The sequence below is a fragment of the Manacus vitellinus genome, unplaced genomic scaffold (genome assembly GCF_001715985.3).
Source record: "Manacus vitellinus isolate BGI_N305 unplaced genomic scaffold, ASM171598v3 scaffold_46_pilon, whole genome shotgun sequence".
Classification (NCBI taxonomy): domain Eukaryota; kingdom Metazoa; phylum Chordata; class Aves; order Passeriformes; family Pipridae; genus Manacus; species Manacus vitellinus.
Window position 1 is genome coordinate 5,103,151 of NW_021940578.1, and position 27,098 is coordinate 5,130,248.

The window sequence follows — 27,098 nt, forward strand, 5'->3', positions numbered from 1 at the left end:
AACAAAAAAAAATGGAAATGTTTCCTGCATTATTAGTTGTGCCTTTCCTTATTCCTTCCTGCCTGCACAGCCTCCCCAACCCAAGGAACTTCAATGTGAAGTTACCTTCTGTAGCACACTTACAGCCAGCTTGACTGAGCTGATAAAAGGCTTCCATTGAAGCTACAAAGCTCTGACACACGCTGTGCCATCCTTAAGACCTTCTTGGCAACAGGGCTGGTTTTGGTGAGTGCCCCAGAGCAAGATGAGGGGTGACAGGGGTGGGTGGTGGAGCAGAGAGGCGGAACCTTAGCCAAGAAAACCTGTACTTCCCTTGCTCAGCTCGCTTAGCAGGAGCTGAAACTGAACCCTGTGCTATTTAAAGCAGCAGATTTTTAATGAGGGCTTTTTATTATCTCTGCTGAGCAGTTTCACTGGCCTTGACGTGACCACAGTTTTATTGTTACCAAAAACATAACTGGTAGAAAAAGCTTGAGAGTCCCAAATTGCGTCTCCGCCACGTCACTGAGCAAGTCCTCGGTGGCACTTGGGGCTCCCACCTGCCGTGTTCCCGGCTCTTACCCCCTGCTCCAGGTGCTGGAGGCTCAGGGAATCCAGTCTGTAAGGGATCAGCGTGGAGGGGAGGCTGTGAGGGAGCTCAGTCATCATCTGAGAAGGCCAGGTCCTCCACGATGTCCTCCCCGCCCTGGGCGAGCTGTTCCAGGTCGGAGCGTGACATCCCTCGGGGGCAGCTCCTCTGCTTCCGTGGCCCTTGGGAATCCTGAGCACCTTCCCTGCCTTCCTCTGTGGGTAAAGAGAGAGAGAGAGGTGTAAATCCTGCCTTACTGGGAGCCAGCGTGAGGTGAGTCAAGGCAACTCATGACTAATTAATCCCAGACACTCATTAATTTATTGGCGCCTGGAGCGCGGCAGGAGGGCCCTGCAGGGTGCAGGTACTGCACTGGCTCTGAGGTACCTGAGCCCAAACTGGTTCACCTGAGGCAAAAACATACAGGAAGAACTGGGGGGTACAAGACAGGCAGAGCCTCCAAACCTTCATCCCTCTGGGCTCAGCTCAGTCTTCCTCACTGGAGGTATCGGACTGGGCTTTGAGAGCTGGGCAGGAAGGAGCTGTCACAGGTACCACCAAACCCTTCCAAATGCAGAAGTATTCCCCAAAGAGTGGGGGGCCCAGGTGAGAAACGGTTTCTAGGACCTGCTCATGGGTTGGAAGGGACCCTAAAGCTCAGCCCATTCCTGCCATGGGCAGGGACATCTTCCATTAGACCAGGCTGATCCAAACTGGCCTTGGACAGTTCCAGGGATGGGGCAGACCCAGCTTCTCTGGGCAACCTGGGCCAGGGCCTCACCACCCTCACTGTAAAGAATTTTTTTCCTAATATCTAATCCAACCCTGCCCTAGAGTCAGTGTGAAGCCATTCCCCCTTGTCCTGTCACTCCAGACCCCTGTAAATAGTTTCTGTCCATCTTTCCTGTAGGCTCCCTTCAGGTACTGGAAGGCCACAATTAGGTCACCCCAGAGCCTTCCCTTTTCCAGGCTGTTCCTCCAGCTTGTCTGAGTTCCCCAGCAGGCAGAGAAGGAAAACTCTCCTTCCTTCTGCTTTACAGCATTGTCAGAACACACACCAAATACCCATCTATTCCTGGTGCTGGGGTTTGGGTGTGCTTGCCAAGCCACAGCCATCTGCCACACTAAATCCATCAGGTTTTGCTCTCTCTTGGACTCTTTTCCCCTCCCCAAACCAGCAGAGAAGTCGCACACAGGCACTTCTGTGGCTGCTCCCCACAACCACACATCACACTCAGAGGCACAGCGAGGAGCAGAGCCTTGGCACTCTGACACAGAGGCCTCAGCAGTGGCACAAAACCCAGCAGAGGAGCCCCACAGCAGCCCCTGGCAGGGCCAGCTTCCCCCTGCTCCGTCAGCTGAGGGGCTTGGCAGGCACAGGCATGGCTGTGGTGGTCGTGGTTGGGGCTGAGCAGGGGATGGAAGGGGAAGATACACCCTCCTCAGCTGCACAAAGCCTGGCTTGGTGTCCAGCACAGCCCTGGTGACAGAGCTGGCAGCCTTCTCATTTAAAGAAAGCCATTTAGAGCTGCTTTCTGCCTTCTCAGAGCACACTGACCCCAGCAGCCTCTCACTCCAATGCCCACCACTCGCCAGTTCCAACTGGGCAGCAGCTACTAATGGGCAGGAGTGTCCAGGACTGAGCCCAGAGGCTGGTCAGTGGTTCTATGTCCACACACTGCCCAGTGCAGAAACCCCCATGGATGCAGGGCCTTGGACATGGTCTCCTGTCAGTCCTGCCCAGGGAGGAGCTGCAAAGGAAGGGTTACCCTGTGCAGCACCCCATGCCCCAAGCATGGCTCAGATAAAAGGGGACGTGCACCCTGCACACCCCACGTGTGTGTGACCTGCAGGGAGCCTCCAAGCAGGGTCTGTGATCTCCAAGCAAGGCTTCTGTACCCCTGTTGGGCTGGGCTGTACTTGGAGTCTGTTTGAGCCTCGCTGCAGGAGGCCCCTGAAAAGAGATGAAAGGGACTGGAGGCTTGTTAAGAGCGAGGCCTGAAAAGATCTTAACCCCTTCTCTCCTTGGTGTAACTCAGAACTGCCAGGTCTCCCTGCCCAGGGTGTGTGTCTGTGTGTGAAGTCCCTCCTGGCACTCTCAGCTCACAAGAGCAAAGGAGCCTTCAGGCACCAGTGCTGTCAGGAATTCCCTTCCCCTCTGCCCAGCTGCTCCACTTACCATCTGACTCACTGTCCTCTCCCAGTTCTTCCTCGTCCTCCTCGATTTCATAACTTCCTTCTTCGTCATCATCATCCTCACCATACTCCTTGCTGCTCTCTTCTGAGCTGTCATCTGATGCCTGCTTGGCTTTGCCTTTACCTGCAAGTATTTTCACCATGTAAATGGAAAAGTGAGGAGCAGCACACGTGCAGGGAGGACATTGAAAGGGCAAAGAGCTCAGGAGTGCCAGACACACACCAGAGGGGACGTTTCTCCACATTTCTCACACCTGTCTCCCCAAAAGCCACATCTCTCTTGCACCACAGGCTTGGAGAAGGATGGATTTAATTTCAGAGGTACCTGCTAGAGGCCAGGAAAGAGTCAAAGAAATCAGCTCAGAACCCACAGCAGGGTTTTACTGCTAAAGCCCAGGATTTGCTGCTACCTGGTACTTATGGAGCACCACTGGCACAGCAGCCAAGTGTTCATCTTGGATCTGCCTGCCCTGCTCAGAGAGACAGGAAAGCTGGACAGACAGAGGAGTACAGGGAGAAAGAAATGAGCCTGCTGAAAGGAGAGGGAATAAATCCCACAGCTGAGACCAGAAAAGGGCTGGTTCTACTGAGAGATGGTGCCTGTGTCACACCCACCTCCACCTTCCATGGTTAGTGCAACCAAGCACAGGGGTAGATTCTGGTTCAGGGCATCCTTGTAAACCTCTCTTAACTTTGTTCCCTCTGTTAGTCACAACAAAAGTGTCTAGGCACTGCTGCTGAAAATTCCCTCTGCAGATGGCAAGCCAGGTCCAAGGGAGCCTGGCAGGAAGGGTCAAGACCCTCTGGGTGCTTGGCTTGTGGGAAAACCATCCACTTCTGAGCCTCTGGACCCAGATTTCTACTCATGCTGGGTTTGGTGCAGTGGGGGAGTGCCTCTCCTCTCTCCCTCCTCAGGGCCCTGAATGCCACCAGGCTTTTAAACGACAGAACACAAGTTCTGTACAGAGGGAGCAGCAGAACCAGCTGCTTCTTGCCTCCTTCCAGCCCTGAGCTTACAAACTGCTCAAGAAGCTATTTATTCACAATTCAGACCCTGCTTGGAACCCGCCTGTACATCTTTCTCACTCTGTGGTCCCTGGGCCACACCACGGCGCCTGATCTTTGTCCCACCCTCCCTGCCCAGCAGCTGACCTATGCAACTCACTGAACTGGAGACAGAGCCATCAATAAGCTGGCTGCCAGCATTCCCAGCTCCCTGTCACCACCCTGTCTGCTCTGCTCTCACCCATCTGTCAGCTCTGCCAGCACAGTTCCCCCTGAGGGATGGGAAGCCACATCCCACGGCTGGAGCTCCCAGGCACTGCGAACCCTTGCTCCACAGGAGGTGGACTGCAGTGCTGCCCACTGCACCCCATCACGGTGATGGGCACCTGAGCAGCTCAGGAAACAACCCAGGGCACGCTCTCATCCATCAAACACCAGCCAAAGCACCAAGAGATCCGGCAACCAGCTCAGCCCAGAGGATGCAGGAAACCAAGTGTGGGCAGGGATTGGGTCATTCCTACCTGCTGTGACACAGGAATTTACTGAACTTCCCCAGCCTCCCCTCACACACAAGCCCCAAATTCCACCTCCTGAGGCACAAGTGCATCAGTGAGACCCCAGAAGACAGTAGGGAACCACTTCTGTCCCCCTATTCCTCAGCTGCCAACAGGCCACAGCAGGAATTTTCCCCCTGAGAAAGGGCCACGATTCCTCTGGTAGGAAATGAAAAGGCCTGCCCTCTCCCTCCACACCCCTGGCCCCCACCAGTCTGGCATTAAATTGATGTAATATGATTAGGCGAGGGATAAATGAAGAAACCTGTTCAAGTTCATTAAGGCTCAGCAACACCTAATGTGGACAGATCACTCATTACTGCCAGGCCCGGGGAGACGCTCCCTCCTCGCCTTTAATTGCCTCATGACGAGGCAGCCCAGCACCTCTCCCGAAGCCATTAATGATTTCCAGCCTTGCCTTTCCTCCCAGAGATCCAGCTGGTAAATGAGAGGAATGCAGGTACCTCCCCACCCCCACACAGACTGATCAATCCACGCTCTTTCTTCCCCAGCTCCTCGTTCTTTCCTGCTCAGGGGGTTCCCAAAATGTGCAAACTGGTTTCCTTCCCCTCTTCAGCCCTTGCAGAGACCCCAGCCAGGGAGTCTCTCCATCCTGCCAAACCCATTCCAGAGGGCATCTTGTCCTGATGTGATGGAAGAGTCTGCATCCACCACCTTCCCTGCTCCCTTGGGGAGGATGCCAAGGGTGTGTGATCCTGCTGAAATGAGCAGGGAGCTTTCAGCTCCACCAGCACAAGGTAAGGGGAACCTCCCCTAGATCCACGACATTAAAAAACAATTGCAAATTCATCCCTTTCCCTGCTGCACACACCAATACACTGCTGCCATTTCTTCTGGGAGTGGCAGCACCACAGCCAGGTGGAGGCCAAAAAAAGGAACCACCAGAAACAGCCAACAGGCAGCATCATCTCCTTAGGAGGACCACAGTGGATCCTGATCCAGTGGGCAAGAGGCTTAAAGATCCCCATGACACACCAGTGCCACAGTTACTTCCACAGCACCAACGTGTCCTGGGTCAGGTCTCTCCTCATCTCTTTTCAGGGTCAGCATCACTGGGCATTCTCAACTGCACTCCCTGTTTTCCAGCTAAACTTTTTTCCCTGTCCCATCCAGAGTAGTCTTATCTCCCTGCCTAGATTTCTGCCATGAGCTGCTCAACATGCCTCTCTTGGAAGCAGTTTGAGGCTGATTTAAGATGAACCAAAGTCCTACCGTTGCCCCAGACTCTCCTTTTGACTCTTTGGAAGAGAGGAGATTGTTATGCCTTCAATCTCACAGGTAAAGAAGAAGCGAAGACACAGGCCACAGCAGCTGCAGGGCCTCCCAAATTCCCTTGCATCTGGCCACCCAGGAAAACAATGCCCACAAAACACAGGGAAGTGCAGCACTGGCTTCTCTGACAGTCACCGAGTGCAGAGCCTGGCTGGGAACATCTCACACCCCACACAGAGCAAGAACAAGAGCTCATTGTGTGCGTCTCCCAAGACAGATGCTTTTCCAGCCTCCCTGTTCCCTGTCCCTTGCCCACTGTGGAGTCACACCACTGCCAGAGGGGACTTCACCCTGTGCCACCACAGCTCCGCTGCCCCCACCCAGCGCCTGGGGATTCATGTGGGGCTGAGCACAGTTGCTCCTTGAGATGGAATATGCCTTCAGGGCTGCTCCCTTCCTCCAGAAAACACCCTCCTAAGAACAAAGGCTAAGGAGAGATGGCTGGTCCAGGAATGTTGGAAGGCCAGGCCCATCACTGGCACTGCAGTGCTGGTGCAAACTCAGACTACACAGCACAGCTGTGGGAACTAAACAGAGCAGGGAGAGCCCTTGGATATCACATGGATCTCAGACCTCACTCTGTCACAGTGGATGGCAGACCCTCAGAGCTGCCAGAGCCTCATGCACAGATGTCACAGCACAGGCCCGGGGTAAAGCCACGCCTAACACGTGGATTGCAAACCTTTCCCCCTTTTATGCTCCCCTCCCATTCTTTGCCAGATCACCTACAAAAATTCCTCTGACTTCAGCCTCAAGCCATCAAACTTTTCCAACCTGTTCTTCCTCCTGTGCCACAGATGCCTGTGAGGAAGAGGATGCTCGCTGGTTCTGTGGCAAGTCTCAAGGCTTATCCTCACACCTTACCCTGGGCACAAGTCGCCCTGTTGTATGAATGACAATGCATTTAGAAAACCTGGGACATCCCAAACATTCCAAATGACAAAAAGAACATCCAAGTTTATCCTCCAACTCTGTGGTGAACTTCTCAGGCAGGTTCCACAATTTACTGTGGCCCTCTCGTGGCCACAGCCAGAGGGTGACATCACCCACGTTCTCCAGGTTTTCTTGGCTTGTCAAGAATACTTGGAATGTCAGTCACCATAAAATAAATAAATCAGAAGTTCATGCAAGGAGAAGATCAAAGATCCTCCTGCTGGTAGCCAGCCCCTATGATGTACAGAACCTGTCCAGCCAAACATCTCTTGGTTTTTGGGCTCTCAGGTTGAGGTCGGTGTGTGTGACAAAAGCAAGGTGCCAAGGGGATGAGAGAGGTCATGCACAGGAAAAGATTAATGCAGGACTAAGGCTTTAAAATGAGCTGGACTGACAAAGGAGAGAAAGATAAAAGCCTCTCAAACACCATCATCCTGTGCTCTCCCTCCCTCCCAGTGTATCTTTTGAACCCACCATGGTCATACTGACCCACATCATATGGAATTCTGGACAAGGAGAAGTCAAGCCCAGCCCCAGCCCTGTACCTTTTACAGAGAATCCACTGTTCTCCTCATCAGAGTCACTGTCCATCTCGAAGAGGTCCTTGAATTCCTTCTTATCTTCCTCCTTTCTTTCATCGGGCTTCTTGCGCTTGATTTCTGGGAAGTTCAAGTCTTCAAGCTGGAAAAAAACCCAAACCAACAGTAAGAACAACCTTAATTTGTACTTTTAAATATAAAATGCAGTGTTTAAACACAGGACTTGGCTTTGCCCAGCCTGCCAAGACCAGCTGGGTCTGCCTGCTGCCAACTGGAAGAGCCACAGATCTGTGAGCTGGTCACAAAGGTGACTGATACACACAAAGCACTGCTGCTCTATTGATCTTTACCTAATAAACTACTTTTGCTAATGGACCCTCTACTGCTGGTACCTTAGCAGGGATAAAAATGCAAGATATCCACGAAGAGCTGGCTGCAGGATCTCTGGACTGAAAGCCACGCAAGCCCAGTGAAGCTCAGGAGGCAGCACAATCAAGACAGACTGTGCTGCTCCTCTCTGCAGCAGGAGTTCCACCAACACCAAAAGCTGTGACAGCTCCACCAAGGCTGCCTTTCTGGGTGCAGATTTCAGCACGGTTAGATGGCAGGGATGCTAAAGGTCTGCCTGCACCCCCATCACTCGCCCTCGTGGAGGATCAATGGGCCAAGAGCCCCCTGCTGCAGCCAGCCAATATCAATGCCATTAAGCACTTGCCATTGACACCACCTCACTGCTCTTTACACCTCTCCGGAGGGGGATTAGGGGGAGGATTTACTCGCAAGGGCTCAGGCCAGCAGGGCAAAGATAATCAGAATGCAAATTAAATCCCAAGTGCTCTGGGAACATCAGCTGCCCGCTGCCCTGCCTGGCTGCACACCCCCTGGGAAGCACTCAGGCATTAGCACACATTAGCTTGCTTGGAAACATTCACCCCTCGAGTAATAACTCATTTGCTCCCCTCTACCCCCAAACCCATCAGACCACCCCTCAACACGCTCCTCCTCGACCACTTCAGCCCTCCTGAGAGCTTCTCCCGACGGGAACAGCAGGGAAGCACAGCCTGTGTGGAAGGGCAGCTCTCAGCAGAGAGAGAGAGAGAGGGAGGACTGGGATGGGGAGGGGAGACAAGGGAGATGGAGATGTGCATTTGCTCCCGCAGCCAATTCCAGCAATTTCTCCCAGCCTGTTTCACGGTTATGGTCCCCAGCTGGGCAATATTGATCCTGGGAGCTGAGCACTTACAAGCAATAACCTGCAGCACCGGGATGGAAAGTCAGGAGCTGGTCAGAGAAGGGGAGAGGGGAACGAATCACCGACCACCATTTACAGGGGCCTAATTTTAAATCATCTCCCCACCTGCTCTTTTTTTCCCCCACTGTGAGAGGCCTCTGCTCCCACTGGCCCTGCTGGGCTGTCTGTGCTGGGAGGGTGGGTGAAGGGAGCAGCACAGGGCTGGCTTTCCAAAACTGCAGTCATTCCATGACAGAGAGGAGACTTGGGAAGCAAAATGCAGCAAGGGCAGTGATCCAAAGGCACTGCCAACCAGCTGCCCTCAGCTGACCCAGTGACAGACTGCCACCATCCTCTATAGAATCACAGAATGGTCTGGGCTGGAAGGGACCTAAAAGATCTCATTCCACCCCCTGCCATGGGCAGGGACACCTTCCACTAGCCCAGGTTGCTCCAAGCTGGCCTTGAACACTCCCAGGGATGGGGAGTTCTCAAGCCCAGCAAGCTTGAGGCAGAGGGGTGAAAACATTTTCCATAGACCCCATTATTTCTGGTGGACACAACAGCCTCATGTGCTGGCAGCGTGTTCAGCAGGGAGCAGAGGCTGTTAGTCCTGTGTTGGTCTTTGTTTTCACACTGCCTAGGAAAAGTCTCCATTTCCAGAGGCACCCTACAGTTTTGGGTGACCATCAGTACTGGCTGAACTCAACCTGAGCATATTACAAAGGACCTGGTGTTGAATCCTGCTGAGTTGTGCTACCTCCAACTTTGAGACACCACAGGACTGCACCTCAAAATAAAGGCACCCAAACCCCTGCTTGCCATGGAGTGATCACAAAGCAAAGGAATGAGGCTTGTACTGAGCCACAGCTCACAGATACGGGCTGTGTTCATCACACACAAGCAGTAATTAGGTAATTTGGGGGCCAGTCTTTTAATCCCCAGCTAGAGGGTTACTATCTACTGAGCCTCACGAAGCCGATTAGTCCACATCCCATTAAAAACCATTGGGAAAAGCAAATGGAATGGGCAGACAGGGTCAGTGTTGTTATATAAGGCAGGGCTGCAGCTCAGAGCAGCTGAGAGACAGCCTGATCTTTTTTTTTTTTCCCTGTTATTATTTTTTCCCCCCCAATGGCTGCTAATGGGACATGGATTTTCCCAGCCCTAATGGGCCTCATGGTGTTCACTCTCCTGCTGGGGCTCACAATGCTGCATCATTAAACTACCAGTCCCCACTGAGGCACACAACAGCCCCATTCACCAAGCAGAGATGCCAGGCAGCCACGGGCCTTTCCAAGACTCTGACTCCAAATTCTGCCTCTCTCTGCAGTCTATCTGCTCAGCCCACTTTCTGCAACAGAAAACAAGCCCCTGTCACTGCCTTTCACACTTCCCCTGGTTTCTTGAGCCTTGCTATATGAAAGCAATGTCCTTCTCCACCTCAGCTGGTCCTGGACACCCCAAGGAGCTCCAGCTCCCCTCCTCCACTTAATAGAATACAGGGGCTTGTCTGCACTGAGGGCTGATCTCTCCCCTTGTGAAAGCTGCTTCAGTACCAGGAAGGTGTCTAATCACACCAGCAGGGCCAGTTTTGGGCAGGAGATTAACCCCACTCACAGCCATCACTTCTCACTGTTTCTTAGCCCTCCCTCCCAATTTCCTCTCTGCAAAGGCCACATTCTTTGCCCAGCACACAGCGTGCTTTTTGTTCCCTCTGCATGGCTGCCCTGGGGATTTTCAGCCTCCTGCCCTTCTCCCAGCCTGCTCTACAGTATTGAGCATTTGTAGGATCTCCCAGGTCTCCTACCACGCCCTGGGACTCGTCTGGGAGCCAATCATCCTCATGTCCCATCGATTATTTTAATTGTTCCCCAGCATACACTGGAGACACCAATTATATCTGTTTCCTGCTGCCTGGCCAGGAGCCTGGCTCAGCCACTTTCATTGCATTAGCATCGAGACAGCTTTCCTTTGGACTCCTAATGGAGCTCCCACCCCCTCCTCCTGCATCCTGGAGTGGCCAAGGAGCCTTCCCTTGGGCAGGAGATGTGGGAAATGGTTGTCTGGGCACTTCTGTCCAGACAGCAAGGCCCACCTCACAACCAGCCACCCCCACCATGGGTGCTTACCACCCTGCTGCTGCCAGGACGTGGCTCTTGTCTTCCCATGGCACAGATGATGCCCAGTAAACCAGGGGTTTAGCACTTACCCTTTCTTTGCCACTGATTTCCAGTTGTATCTCCTTCTCTCTCAGCTTCTTCCACTGAGTGTAATACTTGGTCAGAGGTGTCCCCTCCTCTTTGACCTGCTTCTCCCATTGTTCCTGGGGAGAGAAGGGGGTACAAATTTAAAGGTTTTCAAAGCACTTTTCCATTTTGGCAGACACAGGGAGTCAAGAGCACAAGGTTAAGATCCTTTCCCAAACCACACTTTCCCAGCTTATGGATAGAAGTTGGCAACCACAACTAAGAATGCAAGGAGGGCTAAGTGTGACTTCAGCCACAGTTATTTAAGCAACCACTGAGCCAGAAGTGGTTGTGACTGACAGCTCTCCTTAGGCAAAGCAATGCTTGAGCACTGCAGGGAAACCAGAGGAAGCCAAAAGCTGAAAGGGACAGGTTGGACAATGAAACAGCTTAATAATGTGATGCCAAAGCACAGGACACCAGTGGCACTGAAGGACAGCATGGAGTCCTCACAAAGGAGCATCCATGGTGGTTTATATGATGGAAGATCAGAGTGTTTCAGTGTGAAATGTGGGTTCCCAGATTCCTATTTCTGCCTTCTAGGCGAGGCCTGATTCTCAGAGTTGCTGAGAACTCACAAAAGGTTCTCCTAAAATGAGTCAATGCCCCCTGGGATCCACTGTTACTCTCCTGGCCTTGAACATTCACTTCTGCTCTGGCTGCAGTAAGATGATGCCAACAAAGAAGTCAAGGCAGATGATGCAGCTGCTGTACTGGGAAAGGAACTACTTCAGCTGAAACTTGAAGGGAGGAATAAAAAAGGGACAGACCAGAGGATCTGTCAGGACCAAATCTCTATTCCCTGCTCCTTCAATGAAGGCATCTGATCACCTGCTCAGTCCTTGCTTTTAATTCAGGAAAACATCACACGAGCTCTTACAAGCTCTAAGTACCAAAAATGTCTGATTGCCTGTTCCCCCTGTTCCACAGCCAAGTGTTTATTTTTGAAACAAACATTCCCCTGCAGGGTCTTGGACTCATCCCAGCCTGGAGAGAGCAGAGCATGAAGAAGTGCAGAGCCTGTTTTCCGCTGCCCAAGCGGGGAGAATAAGGAGGTGCAGACACCCTGACTGGTGGGAAGCCAATTAAATGGTTAAAAATTCCTTTATGCTTCAATCATCTGGCATGTCAGTGCTGAAAGGGGGTGCTGCTATGTCATATTAGAAACATTCTTCTTAACCTGCCAACATCCCTTTACTAAAAACCCCCACAGAACTGTTACCTGGATCACCACAGAGCCCAGAGGCTTTGCATTACCCCACAGTAAAAAAAGTCAACCTAATCTAAGCAGAAAGACATGACATATAGTAAGTAGGAATTGAAACAGGCAGAGGAGGAAGGGAATGAGCAACAGGAATAAAGCTTAGCATAGATACACCCAAAGGTCAGCACAGATCCAAAAGGAGTATCCTGAATCTAGGGCTGGGAAAACTCCAGAGCTCTGTATGGGCAGCTGTGTGTACACAATGCTCCTCACCAGGGGTGAGAATGAAAAGCCAGACCATCCTCACAGCAGAAAACACGGCAGCAGCTTAAATATTCTTCAGCAGATCTCAAATCAACTGCTCCTGGGGAGTTGAGCCCCAAAAGGAGGGAGCTGTGGGGTGGAGGCTGCAGGCTGTGAGCCAAGGCATGGGGAGAGGGTTGGCTGAAGAGCAGGACTGTGCATGGACAGCAGCACAGAGCCCCCAGCTCACGCCAGGAACCAAGCACTCAGTCTGTGCTGTGAAGGGAAATGCACCAGCCTACACCAGGTCCTGACTTGGCCCATCCCTGGGAGGGAAGTGGAGGTGACCTGTGGTCTCTGCTGCTGGTACCAGGCGCTGAGCTCGGCAATCAAACATCACCCAGCTCCAACAGCACATTTATGCACCTGCAACAGGCACCATCCACACTGCACCGAGCCAAACACTCCCTTTCTGGGAATCTCAGGCCCAGGCTCCCAATCCCCCTCCCCCAGGACTGTTTGTAGCATGTCTCCAGGTCTGCAGGGCTGGTGCCTGTGTCTCCTCCCCAGCAGCACGGCCGATGTGCCAACACCAGCCTGCAGACCCAGCACAGCTTCCCTGCCCACCCAACCCACCCCTCTGGCCAGAGCAGCAATTCCTGAGCAGCACAAAGGCACCCCACTTATAGATTGGGCTCTGCTCGTGCTGCCAGCTGTAATCAGGTGATTTGTTGAGGCTGCTTGGTATGGACAGCTTCTGAGAAAGGCTCTTCTTACAGAGAGGGAAGTGTTTGTTCTGCCTGATACAGCTCTTTTGGTTTGCAAGTGTGCTGGAACCCAGAGATAAAAAAGACCATTAAAACAATCGCATTTGTCTAGTCAGAACACCTCAGTGGGAATTTTGAGAGAGGGGATGCCATCCCACCCACTTTAACCTTTTGGAATTCTCCTTCTATTGCAGCTTTTGCATCGCTGTGCTGTCAGGGGACACCCCACATGGCCTAAACCCTGCACAGCAACAAAAATATCATCCTCCACCCTCCAGAAAAGCTTTCAATCTGAGATGTGAGATGGGGATGAACCAAGAAGATCTGTAAATCCCACGGAAAGGAGGCAAAGCTTTCCACCAGCTCACTCCCTCACCTCCCCTTTCATGAAGCGTGACAGCCTGAGGGGCTGCACTGCTCTCAAAACGAGGGGTCCCCAGCTCAGTACAGGGGTCTGATGGGGAGCCCAGCACATACTGCAGGTCCTTCTCCTTCCCTGCATCTTCCCCTGCCAATCCAGGGCCCACACCAGTGTAGAGGAACCAAAAATCACAGCAGCACATTAAGCATCTGGATCCAACTTCAGCTGCAGGCTCCACTTTTCTTGGCTCCCTCTCATAAAGACCTTAATTATTATAGTAACCTATTAGCACTGTGCTCTCAAAAAAAAAGCACTGGCTCTTCATTCTTAACAATGACAATAAAAAAGTAAAGTTCTCAAAATAATAAGGATGAAGTCAATGCTGTGGGGTTGGAATGTTTAACTTGACATGGAAGGACTGTGGAAGGATCCCTCCTCATATCCCAGGAACTGTGGTATGGAGGGACATGCACACCAGATGTGTTCAGCCTAAGTTCAATCCCCAGGGACTCTTTGAAAGAGTCCCTCAGGTAAAATCCCCCTTTCCAAAGCACACCCACCACTCTGTAATTCCCCATGACAGCCACATTTTGGCACATTGCCGAAAGAATTAGCTTAGAATTTAGACTTCCACAGTGGAACAAGGACAAATGCATGGGAAAACCAGAGAGCATTTGCTTTCAATTGCTCCTGCTGGCAAGGGGGACATGCACATACCTCCCCTTCCCTCAGCCCTCCTTCCCTTCCCTTCTCTGGCAGTGTTTGCTCAGGAGAGGTGCCAATGCCCCACACAGCTTGGAAACAACCCAGACTTCGAGGGACACTCCAAATCCTTTTGGGAAGCCCAGCCTCCATAGGAGCTTTAGCCCTTCTTGGGAATCTACACCATCTGCTTGCAAAGGTGTAAGGGGGAAACACAGGCCCAGCCTGGGTTCTGGGCACAAAAGATAAGCCACTATGGCTTTTCCACCCCACAGAAGTGCTGAGTGGGCTGTTTCCTCTGCTCCCAGGAGCACTGATATCCCGGGAAATGAAGGGAAGGCTCCCTCCTCCCACAGGACAACACCACAGTGGTGCAGAAATGCAGTTTGCACAGGCAATCCTGGCGTCCTCCATGAGCAGCACTTCACACTTCGCTCTATCCCCTGAAATGGCAGAACAGCAGTCCCCAAACCTGCCTGGCAAACTGGTGTCCTTCCCTTAACCAGCCTCCTTTACTCAAGGCAGGTGCCTGTTGATGCCAGTTCAGAGCCAGCCCCTCCTGATTCACACTGATGTCACCCAGACATCCCTGGGAAAGCAGGTGCACCAACCAGGAGACACCCAGGCAAGCAAGATGTTAAAATAATCATTTGGTTCTTACACAAGGCACTGCAGCCAGAGCTGCTGGGAAAAGCAGACAGTGGCAGAGTTGTTGGAAACCCTGTTTTTGTTTAGCTAAAGACCTTCCCCAGCTCATCCATTTCGTGGAGAGCCCGGGAGGTTGAAATCTCTGCCTCTGCAGTGGGTGGGTGGTCACAGCACTGCCCACAAAAATACAAACCAACAAACCCCAGACTGCCTCGCTCCAGACGGGACACAAACCAGCCCAACCCAGACTGGCATTTACAGAACCAAAGACTGCTTAGTCACGTCAAACCCAGTCCCACCAAACCCCTTCATCCCAGAATAGCACTGCTGTGTCCTGGCACTGATATGCCAGGATTTCAGTGGCTGATCTTCCTGCAGTCTCTGCCCCTCAGTGTCTGCAGACACATTAGTCTGCACTGCACTGCTGCTCCGTGCTCAGCTCCATGCCAACGGGTGGAGCTTCCAATGATGCAGAACTCCAGACTTTCCAATAAACCATGTGGCCACAGAGACTGCTCTGACCCGTCAATCACCTTGCAGACAGAGATATTTTCACCTCCCTCCTGCCAGGCAAGGAAGAGCCAGTCTCCCTACTTCCTCTCACAGAGAGGACACACACAGCTCACCCGTTATCGGGCTTGTAGAGGTGGCAGAATCCCCCCAACACTTTGGGTACCTTCCTCATCAGGAATGGGATGATGAAAGAAAATGTCCCAGCAAAGGCAATGCCCCAGCAAAGCAAGGCATTTCCATGCCATGTGTGTGCTTTACAAACAACAGAAGGATACAATTTATGGGCTGTGTTTTCCATGAGGCTTTTGGCTGCTCAGCCTTGCCGGGGCTCGGTTGTTTGTGAACATCTGCCCCACCGTTTCCAGGATCTCCTCCTCCTCCTCCTCCCCCCGCTGCCACAAGCTCAGCCCAGCATCCAGAGCCTGGCTGCCTTTCCAGGAAGGCCACATGGAAGCAGCAGGACTCACCACAGCCTCCCTGCTGGCCACGCCGAAGGCGGCTCTCTGGCGCTTGCTGGAGATGTAGGCAGAGTTTTCCTGCAGCTTCTCCAGGAGCTGCCGGATGGGCCTGCAGTAGTTGGCAACCTTGCACTCCTTCAGGAAGGATTTCAGCTGGGAGGAGGAAAAGGAGAGGAAGAATGAAAGCAATATGAGAGTTTTCATAAACAGCAAAAAGAAAAAGCATTTCCCACCCGCGGTGACAGCACGGGGCATCTTTTCCCTTTAATTCATCCCATATTTCAGGGCATCACCCAGATCAGGCCTGGGGGTCCTGCCTCCCTGGGCTGGGAGGGTGCAAAGAGCTGCAGTGACGGGCCAGATGTTTCTGTGTTACCCACAGCAGGGGCCTTGCTCAAAACCAGCTCTTCTGCACCCTGTAACACTACTTTGTTCTGAAAAAGATGGATCAGTGGAGTTCAAGCAGCCAGGAGGAAAAAGTCTGTGCTCTTGGGGCTTCAACTTCCAGCTGCTGTTGCAGTTACAACAGCTCTGTCTCCTGCTCTGTCACATAATGAGGAGGACTGTGGACCAGATGCATGAAGACCAGGAATAACAGTGGATACTAAATGGCCAGAGGCCTAGGGAAGCCAGGATTGGAATGGGGAAAGCTGTCTGTGGGGAACATCAGTTGATATTGGGATGGGAATATCAAATACAGTGGGCTGTGGGTGAGGCTGATGGCTGGGACTGAAGGCAGAGTTTGAAAAGAGGTTTAAAATTGGGGTGGGGGTGTGTGTGGGCTGGGAGTAAGGGCCTTTAGCATCCTTTGGTGGGAAAACTTGGTGCTGCTCCAGGTGGGTCAGGACAGAGTCAGCAGGGCTGACTCTGGCTCCATGTCTGAGTGCACCAACCCGGCTCCAACTGGCACCACTGACTTTTCAAGGGTTCAAACCCACACCCCCACCACATAAAAATCTACAAAATAACTCTCCAACACCACTGCACTGCTCTGACACCTCCAAGATAAAAGCTGAGGCAGCAGTGGATGCTCCTGATGACAGAATGAAAGATGGGGGTGTCCACATTGACTCATGCCTTGAATTCCACTTGACTACTCTGTCTGCTAACAGTTTTCACCAACTCCAAGACAAGCCTCTGGAGTGCTGTCCAAATTCTGCAGGTCAAGCTCTTTGCTAGACCCATATATAAATACACACACACACACACACACACACACTACACAGACACTTGATTTAGAGAAAGAGATCCAATAAGGCAAAAGAAAATGGTTAACCACAATGGAACCTTCATCTCAGCTGGGGCCTGCAGATGCTATCATGATAGAGATAAAGGGTTTCCAGTCAGCAAATACATTACTGCCTCCCCTACTCATGGCTTCAAATGTTCTGCCTCAAAAGACAGAACTGGGGGAAGGATGAAGATGTCTCCCTCCTGTGAAGCCTTGGCTTGATCTTACATGCCAAGTGGGGAGGTATTAAATGTTAATCAAGAGGTGACAGTCACACCCAGCCCCTCTCTGCCAGGGCACTGCTCTCCTGATGGGTATGTTGCTGCAGGACCTGCTGTCTGTGACACACATGGAGGATCTCCCCCATTAACCAGCAGCAGGGGCTTCCCTTGTCCCTTTATCCCCAGCACACACCCACCTGCCATCACACAACCATCTCAGAAAAATGGGATTTAAAACAGAGACCTTCCCTGCTTTCCACAAAGCACACAGCCCATCAAACCAGTACAAAGAAACCATCAGCAAAACTATTCTCCTGCTGACGAAGCCTGTCCTACCCTCACTCCCCCCCCCTTTCTAAAATATTTATTTTTTTATAGGTGCTGCATATTTATCTCCACTGAGAGATGCATTTGTCATTCGATTTATCTCACTTGATCCCCACAGCTGCAGCCCCAGATCCATTTCATCCGCTGCCACATACATTATCATTTTTCTTCCCTTGCAGAAGTGTCACCAGAAATCCTGCGAAATCTCAGGCTCTATCAGTGCAGTTTGGTGCTGTGTGTTTGCTCTCACAGCCCCTGTGCTTCATTTCTGCTTCCCCCCCCTCCTCCTCTCTCCCAGCCTTGCAATCCCTCACAGTCCCACCACTATCTGCCACAGATATTAATGAAACGTAATGAGATCTCAGTCCCGTGTTAAGAGGCAGGGAACACAACCAGGGAGGTAAAAGAAGATAAAGGACAGAGAGAGAAAAAGGGTCTGTGTATGCCTTTTCCCGCTCTGCCAAATATAAGTCATATCTTTCCAGAATAAAAGCAGTCAGGACATAAATGTGTGTGGATATATGTCATTAAGATCTCCCACCCCAGCTAAGCAGCTCTGTGATTAGTGGGATTGATTCTGTCTAACTGCCAACCAAAGGTTTACACCAGCAGAGACCACAGCAAAACCCCAGCTCCTCTTACTGTAAGTGATGCAGGAAACTAGAAATGATCTGAAGCGGCTGGGCACGTCCTGCAGGGAACCCAAATCATGCCCAAACCCCTGCTCACAAAAAGCAGGAGGAGTATTGAACTGGGGACAGAATGAGCAGCAGCAGGAGTGGCTGCTGGCAAGGCAGCCCAGCACCTCCTGCCCTTCTGTCTCGCTGCAAGCCAAGCCTGGATTGTGCCATCTCCTGCCTCCACCAGCACTGCCTACCCCTCAGCAGTGCCAGTTTTTCCCCCCTCTAACTTCCCACCTCTGCTCTGTGATGCCTGTCAGGGCTCTAGAGGAGGGAGGAGGCTCTTCCAAGCATCCAGAGGCTCTGCACTGAGCTCCTCACCAGCCCATGGAGGCAGTGACCACCACGGGGTCGCCCAAGGGGCAAGAACAGCAGCTTTGAACCACCTCCTGTCCCCCCCGGGCTCTCCTTTCCTTTGATCTGCCGGGGGTGCTTCCTGCCTTCCAGGCAAGGAGGAGGTTGGAAAGTTGAGTCTGAAGGTAGTTCAGCCCAGCTTCTCCCAGACCCACTGACCAGAGGAGGAGGAGGAGGAGGAGGAAGGCAGCCCTGGCCAGCTGGAACGCAGCCCCCGCGCGACGGCGCTGAGAGAAGCATGAGCTCACCAGGGAGGGAGTGTCAGGACAGATGGATTTTTACAGTTAACTGGAATTGCTCCAGGAGAAAAGCCTCTCCCCCCTCCCCAGGCCTTCCCGAAGGCTCCGAGATTTTGGGAAGCTAAACCTCAAGCACCCCAGCCCGGCAGACGCCACGAGGCTGCGGTTAGTGGCAGCCAAAGAGGAACCTGATAGCATCAATCCTCTGCAGGAACCCAGGCTGGTCCCAGGGTGTGTTTGGAAGCCACGAGGTGCTTGGTGCCAGAGGGCCATCAGCCGCTTCTCACTCCAGCCAGAACATCGGCTCCGACAGCTCCGATGCTCCCAATAGCTGCTGGCTGGGAGGAGAGGGCCTTGTCTGCTGCCAAAAAAGTGAGGAGCACGCACAGCCAGCGAGCACAGGAGCTGCTCTGATGCACAGAGAGGGCCTGTCAGCTCACATTAGCCAAGGCAGCCCCTGCCAGCCAGCGCTGGGCCGTGCCAGGCTGGCGGCCCTGGCCAAGAGCCGTGTGCCTGACAGATGCCAGGCTGCTGCACACACGGAGATCTGCCTCCCAAGCAGCCCGAGGGGCACAACCACTGCTCCCATGCCAACCAGAGGTATGACAGCAACAAGGTGTGCAGGCACACAGGGGCTCATGGCAGGCACCAAACAAGCTGGGGTTCATGTCCCTGTGGAGGGCAGGACAGCAGCCTTCTGCCAAAGCTGTGTGGCACCTGCCACTCCTGAGTGAGAACAGAGAGGGCTGGAGGAAGGGAGGGAACATGTTTCAGAATATTTACACTGAACAGTGCTGTTTGCAGCTTCCTCATGAGGGGCAGCACTGGATCCCTGCTCTTTGTGGCCAGTGACAGGACCTGAGGGAATGGCTGGAGTTGTGTCAGGGGAGGATTAGGTCGGATTCCAGGAAAAGGTTCTTCCCCCAGAAGGCACTGACCAGGCTCCCCAGGGCAGTGGGCACAGCCCCAAGGCTGCCAGAGCAGCCAGAGAGTTTGGACAATGCTCTGAGGGACAGGGTGGGATTGCTGATCCTCATGGGTCCCTTCCAAATCACAATATTCTCTGATTCAATAATAATCTTACTGTTCAAAACAGAGAGGTCACGGCTCATTCAAAACTGGAGTCACTCAGCCAGCAAGGCATCAGGAAAGGATGATGCACAGTAGGGATGCACTGCACTATTGTGGACAGTAAGGTACAAAACCATAGAAGTGGCTAGGAAGAGTACCCTGCACCATGGAATGCCAGGGGAGAGGCAAAGGAGACTGCTGTGCAGCACTGCTGTGAGGGGCAGCAAGGAGGAGGGATGGAGACAAGAATTGCACTGCTGTGTGGAGGGACTGGGGAGAAAGTGCCCCGGTGGCTGGAGAAAGGAGGGAACATTGCCATCTTGTGGAGAGCACCTCAGGGAGGCTGAAGGCAAGGAAAAGCACGGGCTCAGAGCACAGGTACTGCTCTGAGACCACACAGCAATTCAGACAACTCTGAATGCCAAGAACTCACCTGAGTTCCCCATCCCAAACCCCATTCCCACAGCAGTCATGCAGCCTCTGCTCCACTTTGGTTCCCCAACAGAGTGGCAAACTCCACAGCCACTTTCACCTACCTTCAGCCTCCTACTTAGATGTGATGCCTCTATTCCTCCTCAAGAACTCCCCAAAACACAAATGAAAATTAAGATTAAAAGGTAAACGGCTCTCCCCTCATTTTGAGGGCCATCCTGAGTTCACTGTCAGCTTCAATGACTTTATCCCTGCCCTGTGCACACTCATGGCATGAACAAGAAGTGTTTCACACCTTACCTGAATGACAGTGGGCAGAACCAGCTCTGGGAACCCAATGCTGTGGGCTTGGCTGTGGAGATACTCAAGCATCAGGTCATAGAGCTGGTCAATGAGTCCATCCTGAGCAGGAGAAACAGAAATAAAGATATTGCATAGGAACCAAACCCTACAGTGGTTGGGAAAGGAGTCTCCAGCCTTATGGGACAGGGCACAGAGGTCATTGTGTGCTGCTCTGTGGGTCCCAGAGAAGCTGCTGAGGTTACTTACTCTGTAGTAACACTTACTCTGAAGGCCTTTTCCTGCAGGTTGGCATTGGAAAGCTTCAAGATCACGGCGAAGTTTATGGGCTTGGAACTCATTCGCCCTGGCTTCTTGTTGAAATCCACTTGTTGGAAGACCTAGAGGAGAAAAAAACGACTGTAAAGACGATCACGCCACAAAACAAACACCAAAGGACTCAAATGAGATCGTGCAGTTGGTGGCAGAGCTGAGGAGACAATCCAGAAACCCTGATTCCTGCTCACCTGCTCTGATCACCGTCCCACAGCTTTCCTAAATATCCAAGAGATACTTAGGGGACAGTCAGGGAGCAGATACCAACCACACTTGGAGCTTCAGAGACCCAAGTGAGAAAGATGTCACAGAAGTGTGAGGTAAAAGGAGACAAACACAAGCAACAGCACAAGAAACTGGAGGTTTGTTCCTCAGCCTCACGTTTCTAACAGTCAGAAAGATCAGACCTCAGTGCCTTAAGCTGTCCCTTAAGGTAAGAAGATTTTTCAACAGCAAGGCCAAACATTGCTTACACCAAACCCATAACCCTGCCACTATCACTGAAAAGATTGTCCCAGGAAGCAAAGACCAGTAAGCCCTTTGCAAAAACACCCCTTGCACCACTTATAGCTGAACAGCCTTTCAATACATGCATATTACTCTCCACAGACAAATTCTATTTTATAGCAAGAGACTTGGAGAAAAAAGAGCCTCCTCCCCGAGTCTGAGAGGAGACCCTGCACCCTTCCCATCAAAATGATGACACAAGCTCCAGGGCACAGCTGGATGCCCAGCAGACTCGTGTATAAATGTCCAAAGGCAGACCTGCACCTTTGCTTTTGTGTTTTTCCAGAGCTTGTCTAATGATAATGGCTGGGGGAGAGGAGGATTTGTGGAACAGAAGGTCATGGTAAAAAGCCATGAGAGAAGTTCATGTATATGTGTGTGACTGTTTCTCCAGGGTGGCATCTCAAATTTGATTTTAACTCAACGCCATTATTGCCTTAAAACTTCAACAAATTGTAATCAAGAGCAACAACTACAAAAGGGTTTTCTCAAATTCTTTTTGGGGGAGTTTCCCAACTTCACTGGGGGAATGGCAGCATGAGCCAGGTAGGGCCAGGATCTGCCTTGGTCTCTGGGCAGACAGCAGGGTACACTGTCCCAATACCCTGTGTGTTGGGCACTTCTTCCTCTGAAGGTGGGATACAGGGACAAGTAAAAGGGTTATAAAACGAGCAGCAATACAAATATGCCCTTTCCCAGCCTGTCAGGGACAGAGGGAAAGATGGTAAGAATGTAAAAAAAACCCCAGATTCCCAGAGATCCCCATCAGGGGCTCACAAGTTGCAATCAAGGGAGGTGTTCACTGGCAATAGGAACTAATAAAAAGAAAAATAAAAAAATGAGCCAACAATTGGTAACATTTGCATATCTGATGACAACCATTGAGGGAATAAGGAGCACATCCTGTCCACCCACACTTCTGAGCACACCTCAAGAGCAGCTGACAGCTCCTCTCCCTGTGCCCAACGCTTTTAAATTGCACTCCTGAGCAGGAAATAATTTCCATTCCCTCTATGCAGCAGCAACACATCCATCATCAGACCCCAAGCAGCCCAGCAAGGTGGGGATGCAGCACACACTGATTGCTCCAGGGTGAGGTGAGAAGGAAAGGGAGGGTGTTCAGGTCACACCGGTGCCCCCGGGCCAGAAAAGCATGGAGACGACTATTGATTTTTTTACATTTTATTTGTCAATCCAGGTTATTTGGAAGGGAGGGACAAGCTTGGTGGCTTGTGAAAACAAAGAGCCCTTGCCTAGGGAATCGATGCTATAAACCTCGTTATGCACCGTTATTTCTTTGGCCAAAACAGGAGTATTGATCCCCGAGGTCAGACACATTAAAGCGAGAGGAGTCGGGCTCGGTGGGATCCCAACATGCCTCCAGGCAAGCAGGGAAATGCAACCAGAGGCTTTGGAACTCACTCAGGAGGAGCTGGGGAGCCAGGTCAGGACGTGTAGGGAAGGGGAAAAAAAAAAAATGTGGTTCCCATCTTAAAAGACTGCGCAGAACAGATCAGCTACCAGGGAGACTGAGGGAGAGCATGACTGATGTCTAGGAATCCTGTGGCAGGGTGGGAAGGTGATAATGAGGGACTAGAGGGCCACAGAACGTCACAAGCCAGCAGTTTGGCTGAAGTGATAACCACTAGCAGACAGAGGAAAGGACAGGGCAGCACAGGCAGGAAGGAGGAGGATTTTTGGCACTCCCAGGCTCACAGATGTCTTCCATGTGGGCAGTGAGAAGGGAGCTGGAATGCACAGTTTACACTGCCAGAGTGCAAACCAGAGAACCAGCCCTGCACCACAGCACTGCCACTCTGTCACCCCATCCCTTTTCCTTCTCTCAGGCTCTAGGAAAAGCCTCCTGGCATCTGCTTTGATCACCCCAAAGCTGGATGCCCTGGACCAGCTCACAGCAGGGACATTACTGGGCCTGCAGCTTTCCCTCAGGTCTGTCAGTCACTTCTGTCTCTCACTTCACTGAGGGAAGGGCTCAGTCTAGTTAAGCTGCTCAGGCAAAGTCCAATTTCAGCTGGTCACAAACATTAAAAGGTTGGAAGTCACCCTGCAAGTCACCTCAAATAGGTACCTCAGGGCCATGTCCAGTCAGATCTGGATGTCTCCAAGGACAGACACTCCATTATTTATCTAGGCAATCTGTTCTAACATCACCATATAAAATTGTTGGGGTAGTTTTTTCCCCTCCAGTGTATAAGTCAGGCCTCCTGTATTTCATTTTCTGTGTAGTGCAGGACACTTATCTGGTGTATCAGCTCCTCCAAACTTCACATCATCTGCAAGTTTGCTGATGGTGCCACTCTGCCCAACTATTCAAACCCTTAATGAATAAGATAACCAGTATCAGCCCCAGTATCAATCCCTGGGGTGGGTGGTTGGCCTCTAGCTGGATTTCAAGCCACTGATCAGAGCAGGAGCCTGGAAGTTCAGCCAGGAAATTCAGCTGTCAATACACCTGCCTGCTTATCCAGTCTGCAATTCATCAGCTTGTCTTGTGAGGAAGTTCTGGGAGATGGTATCCAAAAAACCTTGACAAAGAGAAGATAAACAGCATGCACTGCTCTCCCCTCATGCACTGAGCCAATCCTCTCAGTGCAGAAGCCCATTAGATTGGTCAGGCATGATTTCCTTCAACAGCCTTGGTACCTGCAGGGCTGTGATCCAGAATTTAAGAGCTGCAATACAAGGGTGGAGGGAAGAGAATGAGGAAAAGGGAAAAATAAGTCTTCAGTTGGTGCAGCTTTGTCTAAAGTTCCCGTTTTTCCTCTCAGTGTAAAGGAGACAAGAGTCCATGTCTTGTAGAAAACACAAGATCTGTGTTTTAAACAGACCAGTGTTCAAATGTATGGCAATGTCCAGCTTTATCCATTCTCCAATCTTCACATCAGCTGATTTTCTGCAAAACATTCCACTGCCCACTCTCATATATGTTGCTCTCCAAGCCCCTGGGAATTTTCTCCAAAACAAGACTCCAGCCATTTAAGTGTCAAAGTGAAACACTCCTGGCCTTCCTGAGCATGTCAGGGTTAACCTACTCTGCCATCCCTCTGCAGGGGAAGCCAGGTTTAAATTGGCATGCAAAGTCTGCCTGGGGGGAGATTTCTACCTTGTCTATCCACACCTGCCTTCCAGCAGATGAGCCACCAATTTTCCTGCTGCAGAAGCCAGTGGCTGTCACACAATAAGTGAAGCGATGAAAAAAGGAAGATTGAGATCTCACAGGCCTTTCAAGGGGAGTAACGGTACAAAAATAAACCCCTGCCTGCTCTCCACTCCTCTCCCAAGCCACCTCTTCCTATCTAAGATGCAATTTTAGCAAAGCTGCTGCTTTTGCTCCATCTTGGAAAGCAGAGTCAGAGAGGAGACGGCGCTGGATGCCCACACTGGGGAGCATCAGCCCTTGTCAAGACGCATCAAGCAGCCAGCTCTCATTTCCACTGGCAGGGGCTTGGGGAATTCCTGTGCCTCTGGGAATGCACAAATGCTCAATCTGTGCCTCCTGAGCGTGCAGCAGCAATTCAGGGCTGCTGAGGGCTGAGACAAGAGGCAGCAAGGACTTGGTTTCCTCGGTGGAGAAGGGAAATGCCGAGTTACACAGTCACTTCTTACACGAGCAGCTTCACAGAATCTACACTCTCAGGCCACATAGAGCCCTCTCCAAAAAGTGCACAAAACACAGGGTCACGAACTCCACAGCTGTTCTTTTCCTGCACTTGGATTCAGCTGAAACAGTGACAGGGTAGTTTTTCTCCTTCCCATCAAATGGAGCATAACCTATGCTGAGAAGGCTTTCCAGACCCAAATCATGCTCCCCAAGTGCACTCCTGTTTAGCACCAACATACTGATCACATCCTTCCATCCCATGATGGTTTGGATAATGGGCTTAAAATGGATTTTGGGTCATGGCATGGTGTAGAATATGACTAGTGTCTATTGACTTAGTCACTGCTCAGTTTGTGAGCTGGCACAAACAGGTTCATAGTCAAAGCACTATGGCTGGGCATCAGACTGCAGATTCTCCTCCCAGCATCACCACAGCCACCCTCAGACTTTGGACAGGTCACTTCCCACTTCCTGCCATCTCATCTGCACAGCTGGAATACAATTCCTGCTTGAAGACAGCTTGTGGAGACAGTCTAAGGGTTCTAAGAGTGTTCAGCTACCTCTGTGACAGAGAGGAGGAGGGAGTTGGGAAGAGACAGAAGTACAAAGGGAACAGTCCTGAATGCTCCTGGGAACTCCACAGACTAGTTGGGGGATCCCTTGCAGGAGACAGACAAGAAGGGAAAGGCTGACAGCTGCAGGGAGATTTGAGAGTTTAACATCGTGACAGTTACAGAAATCTTGGGTTACAGAAATTAAGGCACACATTTACCCTGCCCCCTTCTGTCACCACACCTGGACAAGCAGAGCCCAGCAGTGCCTCACAAACACACCCAGCAGGATGGGATGTGGTTGGGGGCTGGAGGAAGCTGGGAGGAAGCTCTGAGTGCAGTGTGGGAACATCTGGCCGGGGCCTGACACTCAGATTAGAGACGAGGTGTCGGGGCCAGGACACAAAGAGGGGGGAAAAGGCCCCGAGGGGAAAAAGTTTTACCTTTACAGCACTAAAAAGTAAAAAGCAGAGAGAGAATCCTCACCAGGACCTCAGAGGGGGGATGCCTCTCTCACAAAATCTGGTTGGCAGAGTTTCAAACACGCATGACCAAGGGGAAGGAAGCAGGGGAATGGCAAAGCCACACAGGTCGGGAGGAGGTTTATAAACATTGCTGCCTTCCTCAGGCTGAGGATGTGGTTTGCAAGGGACATTTATAACAACCCCAAACCACAAAGGCCTCTGCTTCAACAAAACCTGATTAGGAATGAGCCTGGCTGACTCAGGGCTATTATTATAGAAGCCTCCCTCCCTCCTCCTCCTCCTCCCTCAGTGTCCAGCCTCATGCTGACCTCCTGGGGCTCCCTGCATTCCTCACCCCGCCTTGCTCACACTTCTTCAGTGAAATTTGGCTGCAAAACTTCTGTGTTACCTTCTCACAGCAGCCAAACTAGAAAGACTGATGTGGAGAGATGTCAAATGTCTGATACATGGGAAAGCTGGATGGTCCCTTAATAGCAGTGTTTCACCAAACATACTCAATTTTGCCAGGTTACGCTCACAGAGATCTTTCTAAATAACTTTTAAATTCCTGAAGGGCTTTTTTCTTCCTATTCCCTTTGTCTGCAGTTAGGAAGAACCCCTCCTTTTTGCTAAGGCATGAACACAACAGCTTGGGGAGTCACTGCAACCAGCTCAACCAGCTGAGCCTCTGAATCTCTTCTTTGGCAACCCCTGTTTCCCACTCCAGCTGCATCAGTGAAACCACCAAGGAACATATTTTTGCACCCAGGTGATCTCAGGTGCAACTCACAGGCCAATAAAAGTTTAATCCTATTTGCCCACCAAACAATACATTGTCTGATGCTGTTTGCCAGGGATTTTAGGGCAGTAAGAGAAGTGGGAAATCTCAGGAGCTGTTGGTGGGTGTAGTGAGTGTGTTTATTAGGCAGAAGGTGTCAGCAGGAACCAAACTAACCTCCAGGATAAATGGCAACACTGGGATGAAGGTCCTGGTGTTCTCAGACAGCAGGGTAAGGGCACGGATGCAGTGCATGCGCAGAGGGTAGAAACGGTTCGTTGGTACCAGCCTGGGGGGGAAAAGAAAGGATATTAGGCCAAGTTTATCCAGGAACTGCACCTGCAGCCTTCAGTGGCACTCAAGAGCCTTTCCTGCTCTGCTGAAGAAAGACAGCTTCAGTACTGCACAGCAAACTGAGCTATCCCACAGTGGGAAATAAAACTCACACGTTAAGGCTGTAACACTAACACGCAAATTCCTCTGACCAAAGCACAGGTTTCCCACAGCTTCTGCTGGGAGAAAGTGCTGCAAGAGCTTTGCAG

General features: G+C 51.5%; 1 protein-coding gene across 1 annotated transcript in view; it reads right to left on the minus strand.

The window, feature by feature from the left end:
* Positions 1-419: 419 nt before the first annotated feature.
* Positions 420-27,098, minus strand: part of NOC2L (NOC2 like nucleolar associated transcriptional repressor) — a 41,845-nt gene continuing 15,166 nt past the window's right edge. Inside the window, exons 11-18 of the mRNA XM_029962401.1 lie at positions 26,734-26,845; positions 20,586-20,699; positions 20,320-20,421; positions 15,474-15,617; positions 10,532-10,645; positions 7,095-7,230; positions 2,748-2,888; positions 420-783 (exon numbers count right to left, since the gene is read on the minus strand). Of these exons, the coding sequence (XP_029818261.1) occupies positions 638-783; positions 2,748-2,888; positions 7,095-7,230; positions 10,532-10,645; positions 15,474-15,617; positions 20,320-20,421; positions 20,586-20,699; positions 26,734-26,845 (1,009 nt within the window). The 3' untranslated portion in view covers positions 420-637. The remainder of the gene's footprint in view (positions 784-2,747; positions 2,889-7,094; positions 7,231-10,531; positions 10,646-15,473; positions 15,618-20,319; positions 20,422-20,585; positions 20,700-26,733; positions 26,846-27,098) is intronic.